Below are 13796 nucleotides of genomic sequence, written 5' to 3'. Positions count from 1 at the left end.
AACAATTTTTTGTTAACATTTGAAACTTGAATTGTGCGTTTTAACTCTCAGTTAGTATTTTGGGCAACACGACTACGGAATATGTTTGCCATGTTTTGGCTTATAAATAAACGAGGTAAAATAGCAAAGCGTTTACAAAAAAGACTTGCAAAATTTAATTAGAAAATGCCTGCAGCCTTGCATTACGGCTTCCTGTTGAATTAATCGCTGCGAGTCAGCCATGCGCGAATCCTATACGAAGTCATTTGAATGAAATATATATTAGCGCGTATTGTCATTGCAAATAATACGGGAAAGCATGCAACACGGGGCCCGACGCATGAAACATTGATGGGTCTCTCAACCGAGAAGACACCGGGGGATGGAGACATTTGGAGGACGAGGATTGATGACCAATAAAGGCCACCTCCATATCCGATTCGTTTCTTGCATTTGTTTCCCCTGCCTTGAAAGGGCGGCGCCATTAGAAGCATTAATGGCCTCCAAGAGCCTCCGTCCTAATCACCTTGAGACTTAACCCGTTTTCTTTCACAGATAACTCTACTCTTCTTTGTTTTTCCCTGGTCTTGGTGTCCTGTGAATGGTGTTTGCTGTCTGATTCTCGTGCGACTTGATTAATGTACGTGTTTCATAGCAAACACTTTCAGAACAATTATATTTAATGATAAATTGGAAGATCGCAAACGTATAAGTCTAAGGTGGCTGTCTGGCAGAGTATTCGGCACCATGTTGCGTAGGTGGCAGGTTCAACTCCCACTTCTGTCAATCGCCGTTTGTTTTTTAATCCAAAACAGTCCAACGGGTCTGTGTTGTAACTCATGGAGGCTAAACAAGGTTCAAAATATGGCCATGCGTGGCCCCGACAACCTACGACCATAAACACTGGTGTTTTATTTGCAATCTAGTGAAATTATTGTAAAATATTCACCCCCAAAATAGGTTGAACTATAGTTGCGACTGTAGCTGTCAATTCTAATGAGAAACGCGAAGCAACAATGTGGCCATAAAATGAATATATTGAAAGGTGCAGGTCCATCTGTGTTTGATCTTTTCAGATCACGCAACACTTGACCTAACGCCAAACTTGGAATCGTTCGATTCGTTTTGTTCCTTTTCACACAACTCAAGCTGAATCATGTTTATACAGATTTAAATAGAATGGGACCAGACTACCTCTGTCATAAATTTAGGTTTCAGCTATGCATAATTATTCTACCAGGGGCAGTTCCACCAATTTTGTTTTTCCTAGGATAAAAGGGCCAGAGTGCAATACATTTGTTTAAACCAGAATTCATGAAGGGAGTTTACTTCCCAACAGCATCAAATGTTCCAACAGTCATCCTCAATTTAAAGGGCAGTGAAAGAACATCTCTCTTCTCAGTAATTTTTTTAAGCAGCTGAATTTTTAATGATTATTTTTTAATGATCATCCTTTGCTATTTCCTGTGTAATTTTATTGAACTTTTTAAAATGTACTTGGATGTTTTGTGTGTGTGTTTTTAAGGACACTGATGGAAATAAGCCGTCTTATAAACAGCTTTTTGGGCTATCCTTGGCTTTGTATTTATATGTTATACGTGCATTTTTATTGTACCACTGTATGTTTGTTTGTATTTGCCAAAATAAATAAATAAAAATAAATAAATACGATTTTTTTTTTAATGATTCCTTCTGGGCACAAAGTGTTAGAAATTTTGGGAGAGCATTTTTTTTTTGCTAAACCATAATCTTCACCCGATTGAAATTACGTTGGAACTTTCAACTGACATTTGAAATGTAAAGTTGAATAGCATTTGACGAATGGAGCATGGTACATTAATGGATGATACGATCACGCGCGTCAGTATTCGAAGAGACAATGTATTATTTCGCTGACTGTATCGTCAATGAACGCAGCTTCAAGATAAAAAAGCCGACCCCATAATCGTTCATTGAGCACATTGACTACTGTGCCCCAATTTCTCATGGGATGACAAACTTTGGTTTTTGTGACGGAAAGGGGTGTCTATATTCCAATTGTCACTCTCCATCTCACAGGACGGGCGATTTAATGTCACAGCAACGGCACAGCGAAATGCATATAATGGGGACGTCGAGATGTCAATTACAACTGGCAGGCCAGCTGAATTTATGTCGTTTTCGGTTGATGACTACGGACTTTGTTTACACTTTACTTGCAACGATGCACGGGACGTACACCTTAAATTGACCACTATAGAATATATCAAAGAAGTTTCAAGCGCATCTCTCTCCTGCACCGACTTTTGCAATCGTTTTGTCCTCAATAGTTTGAACCGTAGAGTAGGCATGAGCTCGTGAAACGAATTTGGAGCAGACCGCTTGTTACTTCCATGCTTATTCATGTACAATTGCTTACGAGGGAATTATACAGTATCTAGTATCGCTCCGGACCTGAACCATCGCTTCTTCATCATGATTCCGCACGTATTGCCTTGGGCATTTTTGTGTGAATTGCAATACGGGAGGGAGGGAACAAACGAAATATCCGTGATGGGTTTAATAATGATTGCGAGTGCCTGGGTGCTTCTTGGGAAAACATTGGGATTGGGATGGATTTTTTTTGGTGCGTCCACAGCTGCTGATTGGTATTGATCCTGATGGCGACGATACCTCCATGGATGATTTGTGACTGTGTGGCAGAAGTCAATGAGGTATACTGTTGCTACACGCGGTGCCAACACAGTACAGGCGGGAAATCTGTCTTCTTGTACCGCCAAAAACTCCCACCCACTCGCCGCAAAAACCCTCTTCTTTGTAATCTTTTTTTTTTAAATCTCGCATTAAAGGTACGTTTCTTTTTCGTTTGAAGCAACAAAACCGCTCAGTATCTGAAGTAACAGTGACTAAAGAATTAACATGTGGAAGTTTGATCTCAGTGGCTACTATAGATTTTGAGAACAGAGAAAACATATGCACAATTGTTTTGGTCTAACTGGAGTCCGCTTTTTAAAAAACACATTCAATGCTTATTTTCTTCCGATCTAAACCATATCTGGCGGAATAATTTCAGTTAGAAAGTTGGACCAGCCGGCTTCACTTTTCAGCAAGGCTTTTCTTCGTTAACTAATCGGTAGGTACTTTTCCGGGTGATTGCCAATATTCCTATTACCAGCTGTTGATATTTCACGAAAGTAGGCATGTTCAGCAAAACTGACGTTTTCTACAGTGTCATTCGGAGAATCGTGGCGCTTTCCCCGGCACGTAACCAGAGGTGGGTCGGGAAGGGGGGGGGGGAGGGTTCCAAACGACCCACGCCCAAATTTTGGCTGGCCATTTTTGGTCAAAAACGACTGTAAAAATATTGTTTTATGCTCGGATACATATATTCTAACTGAACTTCCAAACTAAGTTTGCATGTGTCATGTGGTAATTAAAGTTTTCCGACTTTCACGGTAACCGTGCGAAAAGTCTAGAACCGGCGAAAATGTCCCCTTAAAAACAACCCACCCCTCCAAACAGACTGGCTACGGGCCTATTTCTCCTGATCATATTTTCAGGAATAAGAACAAAGATCGGAAGATATACATGCCGGTGTACAAGCTATCACAAGTTATTCCTCACCCATGTTTATTTCATATGGCCGATGGGATCACATGTGACAAGTTGTAACATCACATTTTTCCGTTTGCCCTTTTTCTGAAAACCATTTTTTTCTCTCGTGCATTTGGTTTTATGGGCTTGACTTATAAGGTGTTGTATGAATGTGTAACGGATACCAACACATCCGACATATTGACGCTATACGGACATGTTTCAACATTGGTCGTTACTTATTCAGATAACTCATCAATCTTTCACATGACGCAGGATGACAAAAAAGTTGGGGGAAAAGACAGATATACCAAACACAAAAGAGGAAACTTGTTAGATGAAAGAAAGAAAAATTGCTCCAGTGCCGTCCAACCGGGCGATTAGCCGCCACGCTCTGCCGCTGAAAGCCTCACCGTGAAAAAAACCTCAGCGAAGTCCTTTGCGGGCGACCAAGAGCCGAGGTGTGAAAGTCATCGCGCTCGGACTAAAGAAGGACAAAAACCCAAGCAATTCGCTAGGGGGGGGGGGGGACAGCCTCAGTATCCCTGCGTTAGTCAAAAGTATACAGCTAACTCTAGGTAGAGAGGTGTCTATTTCTTCGCTTTTTTTTCATGGTGGAGGGGAGGGGGCATTCGAAAGTCAATTTTCGATACTTCTAAACTAGTATTGTTTGAGTGGGGAGGGGGGGGGGGCACAAGGGGAATCAGAATATCATGGGGGCACATATCGCAAACGTCCTATTGCAGTTTTTCTAATGTCTCGTTATAACCATTGACATAAGAAATTGTAAACAGTAAGCCTTTGGCTAACTGAAAAAAATACAACTTACAAAAACCCTTTTTGGTTGGGGAAGGAAAAGGGGCATTATCAGTATTTTGATGGGGGAGCACCTGAGGGGGCACCGAAAATTTGTGGGGGAGGGGCACGTGCCCCCCAAACACCCCCCCCCCCCGGCTACGCCACTGGACCTTATGCATAGAAGCAATTTTAGAGGGCAATGTCTTTGTTTTGCCAAGATGCCCTCTAAGATGGCCGTTACGCATAAGGAACTGTAGAAAAGTAGTACTAAAGGTTCCCCCAACGGTGCTGCATGCCCGTGTCAAATTGCGAGTATTAATCCTGGCAAACGGATCATAAACCTGTTATTATTTGCCAAAACCTTCTTGATGACAAGGAGGCACTTACAGGGGCACAAGGTCCTGAAATCCCCGAAAATTTCATGTTTTGGATCGTTAACTTATCCTATTTCAAACATCTGGTTCAAAGGAAACCAACCTAATGTCTTACCGTTTCTGAGAAAAGACGAAAAAACCTCGGTTGTTTACATCAGACACGACGGAGTACGAATACGTTTTTCCTGTCATTTTCACCTTCAGTCAATGTACGTCAGTATACGATATGTATATACGCAGCACTGTGCTCGCAAACGCACAAATCACCAACGCACAAAATATGGTTTCTTACACGTCTGCAAAAGACGAACACTTTTCATATAAAATCACAACTAGCATACAAACAGCTCGAATTGTGGGGTCGCAAAAGTGGACCCCGAAATTCGTTCACGCACGCATAATACAGGAATAACACAAAAACACCCAGTTTTGAAAGGATAGTTGTGTAGATGTTATGTCCTACTTTTAAATGTTCTTTCAGATTAACATCATTTCGTTCAAAGCGCGTTTTGTAGCCCAATTGGGCTGTTCTAGGACCCAGTGTCCCTTTAACGATTTCATTCAGCATATTAAACGCTCAAAAGATGGCCAACGGTTTCTCCAACTACATATCCCAGGCAATGTAGGCTGCACTCGAATAAATAACGTATTGTTCCGAATATATTGAGCCAAACCTTAGTAGAATCTTCTCCAATTGTCAAGCCACTTTCAAAAGAAAAAAAGTGAAAGGCTGCAGAGTTTTCGTTTTTCATAAAATGGTTAAAAAGGCAAACCACAACAACTGCAGAGTGAAAGGTTGAGTTGGGCCAATTCAGGGCACACAAAGTGCACAAAAAAATATTAGAATAAATAAATTCCGTCGCAACCTTCGAATAAAAGGGGGAGACAGGTGTTTTCCGACTGTTTGTTAGACCAGGTCATAACCCCGGCGCAGTATTCAACCGTAACATTCCATAGATGGTGGATGGCGATGCATTTCAGCCAATTGGCAGCTCGCTAAAGGCCAAATGCAGCGATTTATTCACACCCAATCGTTTGTTACTAATGCCATCTTGTATACCATTAATATTGATCTCATTCCTACCTTCATTAGGCCTTTCCCACTTTAAAACAGCACACGGAACACGCATAGGGTGCGTGCGTGCTTCTCATGTTTATATACGATTGCCATAGCACGGGGAAAACCGCTTGGTACACGTGTTATACAGTCTGTGTCCCCAATCGGAGATCAAATCATACGCGGAAATCAATTTGCTAGCGGCGTTGGGATGTTAATAATGTATATCAGCGTTGCGCGATTAGTGCGGGATGTGAAATTGAGGGGAAAGGAATCGCGTTACTTCTGCTTGCCTTGCCTGGCTTAGGCGATCATAAACAGCAGGATGATGTACACACAAACACCAAAACTCCAAATCCGCGGAATAAATTTGAGTAAAAATATGATAACAATTAAGTCCTATAGTCATAAATCGGTTGTACAAAACAATCAGTTGCGTTTTTGATAAAATGAACATTATTCAATAGGTATACAACCCTTCCTCTCAAGAACGTTTTTTCTGCATAGCACACTTAACATTGTTTCATCTTTGTATCATTCGGTTGTCCTAATTTTTAACCGGAGGAGAGATTGTCTTAAAAAACTGCCCTTTCATTTTCAATTTTCTCCCCGAAAAAAATAATAACTTTTTACATTGCTATTTTCTGACACTTAAACGTTATTCACTTTTCGATTAGAGACCGAATGGAAAAAATGGATGATTTATGAAAAAAACATTTTACAAGTTTGAAATTATTTGCGGTCCGACAATAAGTCTATTTTGGCACAGCAGACTGGCTCCCGCCTCCTCATCATTGTTGCTTGATCAAGGAACCGGGAACCAGTCTACTCGCACGCGGATCCGTTTGTGTGCAAAAGCAAAGCCTTTTTTCTAAGGTTTGCAGACGCCCAAAAAATAGAGAGGAAAAAGGAGATTTTTTTAAAATTAATCATACAAGTTGTAATTTTACCGTACAGAACAAAATACCTTCCGTTTATAACACATGTTCAAGTGGAAGACAATTTTCACTCAGAATTATACTATCGCAGTTTCCCAGTACGTTGCTTTCGTTCTACTGCCCACCTATTAGACTGACGGCAAAAGAGTTCAGGGTAAAATATAATCATCATGAATATTTTGATTGGATTATTATTTAAAAAAAAAACAGAGGCACGAAATTACGCGGGAGTAATCGAAAAGCGCGGAAGAGCAGGCTGAACACGTGCCGCCCGGCCCCCAGCAGTATCTGGCGAGCAACCCGGTGGTTGTCGGCAGGCTACGAGATACAATGCCGAGGCTTCGGAGTGAACCGACAGAGCGGCGTCGACCCGGCTTGTCATGCAAAATACCCGGTCACCTGTGAAGCGTCGAGGACAGCCTCAATTAGGCCATTTGGTGAGGGACAAAGCCAAACTGGGGACTAAACTCAAGGGGGGGGGTGTCTTTGTGACCCAGATGTCATAGTTTGTTGCTACTTTCCAGGGTGCACAAATCCAAGAATTCGGCTATTTGTCTGTAAAAACTATTACAAAAATTAATTTAGCATTCCCTTTGTACTTTGACCAAACAAAATGAATTGAAGTACAAATTTACAGTATATTTGTCGGACTGCAGGAAATATTTCGGATGATAGAGTATCTGAAACAGTCTAACTGCAAAGACCTAGATTTCTGTTCCCTATTAATGGCCATTCCGAAAATGGTCTATAGTCAGTCATGAATGTTGCAACTGGATGGACTGTCTTCACTTACAATGAACTTTGTCACAAGGCAGTACCTTCTCTTGGGCTATCTAATCCCACCATGCAGCAAACTATACCGGGAGACACTTTTGGGAAAAAGGTCTTGTTTTTCAATCAAAACGATCAAGTTCCATGGTAAAATAAATTCTGGCGAGATTTTTGAAGTGTCCAGCAGACCATATACCTTTCTATTTTATTTGTAGAGGTCTTGGCAGTATGGAGTTGAATGTTTACAACATTGTGGAAAACGCAAAAAAATAATTTGTATCAATCAACTCAAACATGTGAATGCAACAGTACCAAAAACTTAATCATTGCGAAAAGTATCATGCAAATGCATTTCTAAAGAAAAGTAAAAGCACATTTCAAAAGTCGTTTTTCAAAAATATAGGCCTATCTAAATTATAATCTGCATAATTACATATTCAAAGTGCTCTGTATTCTTTGTTATTTGTGCCAGAGGCAGATCTAGTTTTCAGAAAACGGGGAAGCGGGGGGGGGGGGGTGACATGAAGTGGGGGGGGGGGGTGAGTGAAGGCGTGGGGGTTCTGCTAGGGGGTTCTGAGGGCATGCCCCGATACATTTTGAAATCCACGATGCTTTCTCCTGTATTCCAACAGAATTTGAGAATAGATTTAGGAAGGTTAGCATTCTATTTGTCATTTTGTGGCCCCATTTTATAAGTATCATAACATTAGTCAGCGGCTGAACGGGTGGTGGTGGTGGGAGGGGGGGGGGGGTGAGGGTTGCAACCCCCCCCTACCCCCAGATCCGCTACTGTTGTATACCACTAACACGTTGATATTACAACGACTGTTTCCAAGTGTTAATTCGGATTAACACTCCTTATTCTAGCATCCAAGGTAAGTTTTTAGAAAAATACGAAACCGGTTTTGATTTTTAACTTAGTATCAAGCAATGACAACATGTTCTAGAAGCTTCTTCTATAACAGGTTTGTCTTTTTTTGGTCATATATATTCCACTGAAGTTGGAGATGAACAGATTGATCCCTTAGAATCAACATCATATATATAGTAAAACACAATGCCCTCGCGTCACTCCAACTTTCGACGAGCATGCATGACCTATCCCGATCTGAAGCAATGTCTGACAACAGTATATAGTGACAAATTTAATGGAAGTCTTTCTTAATATAGACACTTAATGACAACAATGCTTTATTTCACAAATCTGAATTAAAAATGACATATAGAGACCTCATGATATACGAATATTTACATCTCCGTTCTCTCTAGCTGTTTTAAACAGCACCATTAACATACAGCGGTTATTTATAATTCTTTTCAGATGACATCTCTTCTTATACTTGGATTCACAATTTCAGGTAATTATATTTGAGTCGCTGATGAATAAGATGTAATAGTTACCGATAAGTTAAGATGAAAAGGGTTATTTTGAACGGTCCATCGATTTCAGATTCAATGGCAAAATCGCTATATCGGAATAATTTTTTGTCTCCCCTGTTAGCCTGCAAATGGCCTGCGTTTTGTGCTTGAAAATAAAACTCTTTGCCTTATAAGAGTTGCGGAAAAAAAGATAATGGATGATGTTCTGACTGAAGTCGCAAACTGTGTTGCCATAAAGAAAACAGCATTGGTGATTGATTTCTCACAAAACGTGGCGGACGGGTAAGGAATCCGCTTTTTTTTCACCGTTAAAGGGAATGTACAACATTTGCTTTTGCTTCAATTTTCAGAAACAAATGGATTTGGAGGATTAGTATGTTGTAGCAAATATTGTTAAAATGACTTGTTTCACGTTTTGGGCTTGTAGATGCTGGAAAAACCAAGAAAATCATCAATTTTCTTGTAGTCTGGTTCCCTGACCCCACTTAAGATGGAACGGAGAATTTATAGACTTTGGGGAATTGTAAGTTCAGAGAATCGTCTAGCAGGCTTGTACCCCTTCACAGGTGTGTAAACAATTGCAAATAGTTTTTGCAGTTTTTGCAGCAAAGAGTTTGCAAGCAGTTTTTGAGAAAAAAAAGCCAGTTTTCTCCAACGCTGGTCGGCCAACCAGCGTTGGAAAAATACAATTTTTCTTGAAAATGTTGGCACACCAGGAGCCACGATTTTACAGGATGCTTTTAGACTGTCATTCCCTAACAATCCAGTAAGGTATTTTGTGATAATTTGATCATTTCGTTTTGAGATGTTTGCAAATGTTGTATCTTCCCTTTAAGCTGGTGGACTTTCAAGAATTAAAAAAGGGACTTAAAAACAACTTTTTGATTAATGTACCGACAAAAAAAATTGACAGTTGGGAATACCTTACATAATTATTCTGTTTAGACCTTAGTCTTAGAACCCTTAGAAGAGAGAAAAGAAAAGGTTTAAATAAATTAATAAATTAACACAAAAAAATTAAATAAAACGCAAAAATAAAACATGTTATGCTCTAGGAATGGCAAGGTCTTGTCAACAGCAACAACAATAACAACAACACCAACGACAACAACAACAAAAACAACAACAACAACAACATATTGTACTTTGAGCACAGAGAGTTGTCCATGTTGTATACAGTGAATCGGCATCAACATAATAAGGACAGTTCTCTCGCCCTTCAGTGTAAAGCCTTAGACCATTCACCTTATGGACTTTAATGGAAAAGTCCAATAGTTTTCCATAACCGCAAAACTTGTAATTTCTTTTTTTTATTTGAAAGGGCATGTCTCCAACAATTGATTTGCATTTTGTAGATGAGCCTAAACTTATCAAGTTTTTCAGTTCGATAGGTTCAATCCCAGAAATGCATGACTGAAAAGTTTAAAATTGTGTCTAATTTCAACGAAATCGTTGAAATTAAAAGTTTTCACAAATTTGTCATCGTTGAACGAGCCGAATAATTGAAGATTGAAATGGTGTTTTATCTTTTAGAAACGAAATTACACACGCAAAAATAATCGAACTCATACGTACAAAAATTGAGAGATACTTTAAAACACCCTGCATATAAGCTTGACGAATAAAAGCCATTTGAAGTATTCGCATGAAAATATCCGAACAAGTAATCAAAATAATATAGACTCTGGGACTGGAAAATAACATAAGAATCCTTCCTGTTTTGATAATGATTGTAACAATCAACTAATTTTTAAGAGAGTTTAAATTTTGTCATTGGTTTAAGTATGGAAATAAATGTGTCATGCAATGTATCACTCCTATCCTTTTTTTTCTAAGCTGATGTGAAAGCCACGCCTCTATGGTGGATGTTTACTAATTGTTGAAGCTTTTCCGAGTGAAATTGTTTAATCCTGCTGATTATTATATAAAGAACAAAACTGAAGACAATGCCGGGCTGTTAAAAATGTTAAGGAGTCCGGCTTTAATCGGCAGCATAAAGGAGACTGTTCGGTGGCATGCCTGGATGAAACCAGTTTTACTTAATCGAACTTGTCACTGAAGTTACATAATTTACAACTCAGTAACAATTGATTCGGTGCGGCAAAATTAAGTACATGATAACAGTACCGGATATGAGCACAACTGTTCCATCGCAGCCAGGTCACGACGAATCCGTGCTCGTACTCTCCGGCGTGTCCCGCTTGATATCCGTCGCCGGCGTGGCGTCGAAGTTAGCCGGTCCAGCGGGGCGGGTGCCCGCCTGCGTGGTCGTGCCGGCTCGGGGCTTGGTGTTGGGAAGGTTGTGGTCTTTCTTCCACTTCATCCGACGGTTCTGGAACCAGATCTTGATCTGCCGCTCCGAGAGTCCGAGGGACTGGGCGATTTCGATGCGCCGTCTCCGCGTCAGGTAGCGGTTGAAATGGAATTCCTTCTCCAGCTCTAAAAGCTGTTGCCTGGTGTACGAAGTGCGGGTCCGTTTGTTGTCGACACCGGATGCTGATAAACGACTCCCGACCGCTGTACGGAGAGACAGAAAGAAAAAAAACGCCCGTAAAATGTATTAGTATCGCTGCGTGTATTTACGTTGAGTTGGTGTGGCTTGCACAAAGCTGAGCACTATGCGAACGCTGAATGGGATAATTAATGAATATATCTGGATCATTTGTCACACGCGCATCTGTTGAAAGAAACCGACGATTTACCAACAGTGTCTGGCGAAGTATATGCACTTTTTAGAGTGTTATTCTCTGGAGAGACATTGTACTTTTATTCCAAGGGGGCGTTAGCGAGAAGGATTTGATTTTGGGTATGCTTGCAGTTAGGCTCCTATATGTCGAAATTGTTTAAAGAATATCTAACTCATTAAGACTTTTACGGAAGTAACTGTTAAAAACATTAGGGTCAGTTGTTCTTGAATTACAGAGGAAAACCAAAATAAGGGCTGCATTCCAGCAAGTTAAAAAAAAATCAAATAAGAAAATCTTAATTAATCACCACTCCCAAATCGTCAATTGGAAACGCAAACGAAAATGGAGACTTTTTGGTAAACCATACAACCATAACATGGAATTCGAAAATGAAAGTTAATTGACTCACAACACAAATTAAAATTTGATTGTCTCGAGCCAGTTTGATTTCGTTTTTTCGACTTACCAGGATTGACGTGTATTCGTTTCATCCAGGGATATAGCGGGAGTTGCTGGGCCGGCATCTGGTTATTCCCAAGTTTGCCGGACCCTCTTTGTTTGAATAGACAGGGACTATTGGTCCCTAGGCTGGTCCAGCCATTGTCTCTGTCCGTGTTACTCGGATAGTCGCCCCAGCTTTCCACATTTCCCTCGCCTGCCAGCGCGGCGGTGAAGCTGCTGAAGTTATGCTGTAGGCTAGCGGGCCGGGCCTGGTCGCACTCGGCAAAGTTCGCCCGGTATTTCTCGTACTCCTGGTGGAAGGTCGGCGAGGAGTTGGCTTCGCCGAACCTGTGGTTCTCGTTAGCGAAGTGTGGGCCGCTGTAGCAGCCATTGGTCGGAATGTAGCTGGACTGCGCGTATTCCTCCAGCGGCGGGAATTTGGGATCCACTCCGCACGTCGACGCGGAACTCATCCTCACGCCTCACCGGTAAACCAACTAATTGTCAAAATTGAACTATTTTTGTTTGCTATGCGGGCCGAGTTGGATACGGTTCAATCCTAGCATCCATTTGAGTCTTTAACGACATACACGTTACCCATCCATGCCTCTCACTTTCTCCATTCAAAGCACGTGACCTTGATCGTCCAATGACGGACGAGCTGACACAGGCTGTAGCGTTTCGGAAGGTATACCAGACGTAGTGGGTTTTTTCTGCTGTTTTTTTTTCTATCTCTCTCGCATTGGGTAAAAGGGGAAAAGCCGCCTTGGATGGTTGCACGGCTTAATTGGTCTCCGATTGTCGAGTCGCGGCGCCAAAAGATAATTTTCCGCAGGAACGCTGAAAGAGCATTCTACTCCTTGGTTATGCATGATCGGGCCCCATGGCCCCCATCCACTCTCTCCCCAGCCGAGTCAAATCGTTCTCCATCTTTGATCGAGCGTGGCTTGCCAGACCCTGTCCGCGCTATGTCCAGCAGTCCTTGGCTCATGAAAATAGACAGAGAGAGTCAGCCAGCGATGGACCGTGGGCGACGCTTGTTACACTTTGTCTCCTTTTGAAAAAAAAGCCTGAGGACTGAATTAGATTTTATTATTATCGAAGATTGCTGATTGTCACCTCCACAGGGGAATTGATTCCAGCCAAGGATCATCTATTTTTTAAAAGGATTGCTTTGATATGTAAACGAGGCGAGCTGGGTATCGCATGTCGCATTTCAAGGGTGAAAAATGATACCTTATTGAGTTCCCTGGATTCTGCTACAAATTGTTTTAAATGATTAAAAGATAGAAGTGTCGGCATGACTGGGAATATTGTCCACAGCTTCATGCAAACGCTGCGATATGGACGTATCACGAACAGGGTCCTTGTCATATACATTATATGACAGTTACAGCTTAAAACAAACATGAGAATTACTGGTTTAAAAAAAGGAAAAGGAAAAAACATTTTTTCTCTTTTAACGTAGCGATCGCAGCTTATACAAAGTCTGTGGACTAATTTATCCGAGCCAAAAGTAAACTCAAAATATGAGCATTCAGATTTGCCGTGAGCCACAGGTGTTCTAAATTAATCGAGCAAAAGTCCATCGGTCTCATATAATGGCATAACCTATCACGATTTTAAAGATATCCTGATGTTAATAATAAGTTCGATATTGTGTAGGCTGTTCACGAAAAAGACTGAGCTCTCTGTAGCTATAGTGAAACAAGAACTAATTCCTTAAAGACCTCTGATATTGTGATGGTTTTGGATTGCATTAGTTAATACAGTGGAATGCGTGCCATTTATAAAAATC

General features: G+C 41.0%; 1 protein-coding gene across 1 annotated transcript; it reads right to left on the bottom strand.

Annotated features, from left to right (window-relative positions):
• Nucleotides 1–10278: 10278 nt before the first annotated feature.
• On the bottom strand, nt 10279–12896 carry LOC119744247 (homeobox protein Hox-B4-like). The gene is made up of 2 exons (XM_038220096.1): nt 12024–12896; nt 10279–11387 (listed from the first exon to the last, which is right to left on the bottom strand). The coding sequence occupies exons 1-2, from the start codon at nt 12469–12471 to the stop codon at nt 11032–11034; spliced, it is 804 nt and encodes a 267-aa protein (XP_038076024.1). The 5' UTR covers nt 12472–12896; the 3' UTR covers nt 10279–11031.
• Between the last annotated feature and the right edge of the window lie 900 nt (nt 12897–13796).

This window comes from Patiria miniata, unplaced genomic scaffold (assembly GCF_015706575.1).
Source record: "Patiria miniata isolate m_02_andy unplaced genomic scaffold, ASM1570657v1 HiC_scaffold_7, whole genome shotgun sequence".
In the NCBI taxonomy this organism is placed as follows: domain Eukaryota; kingdom Metazoa; phylum Echinodermata; class Asteroidea; order Valvatida; family Asterinidae; genus Patiria; species Patiria miniata.
This window is presented reverse-complemented; position numbering and strand designations above follow the sequence as displayed.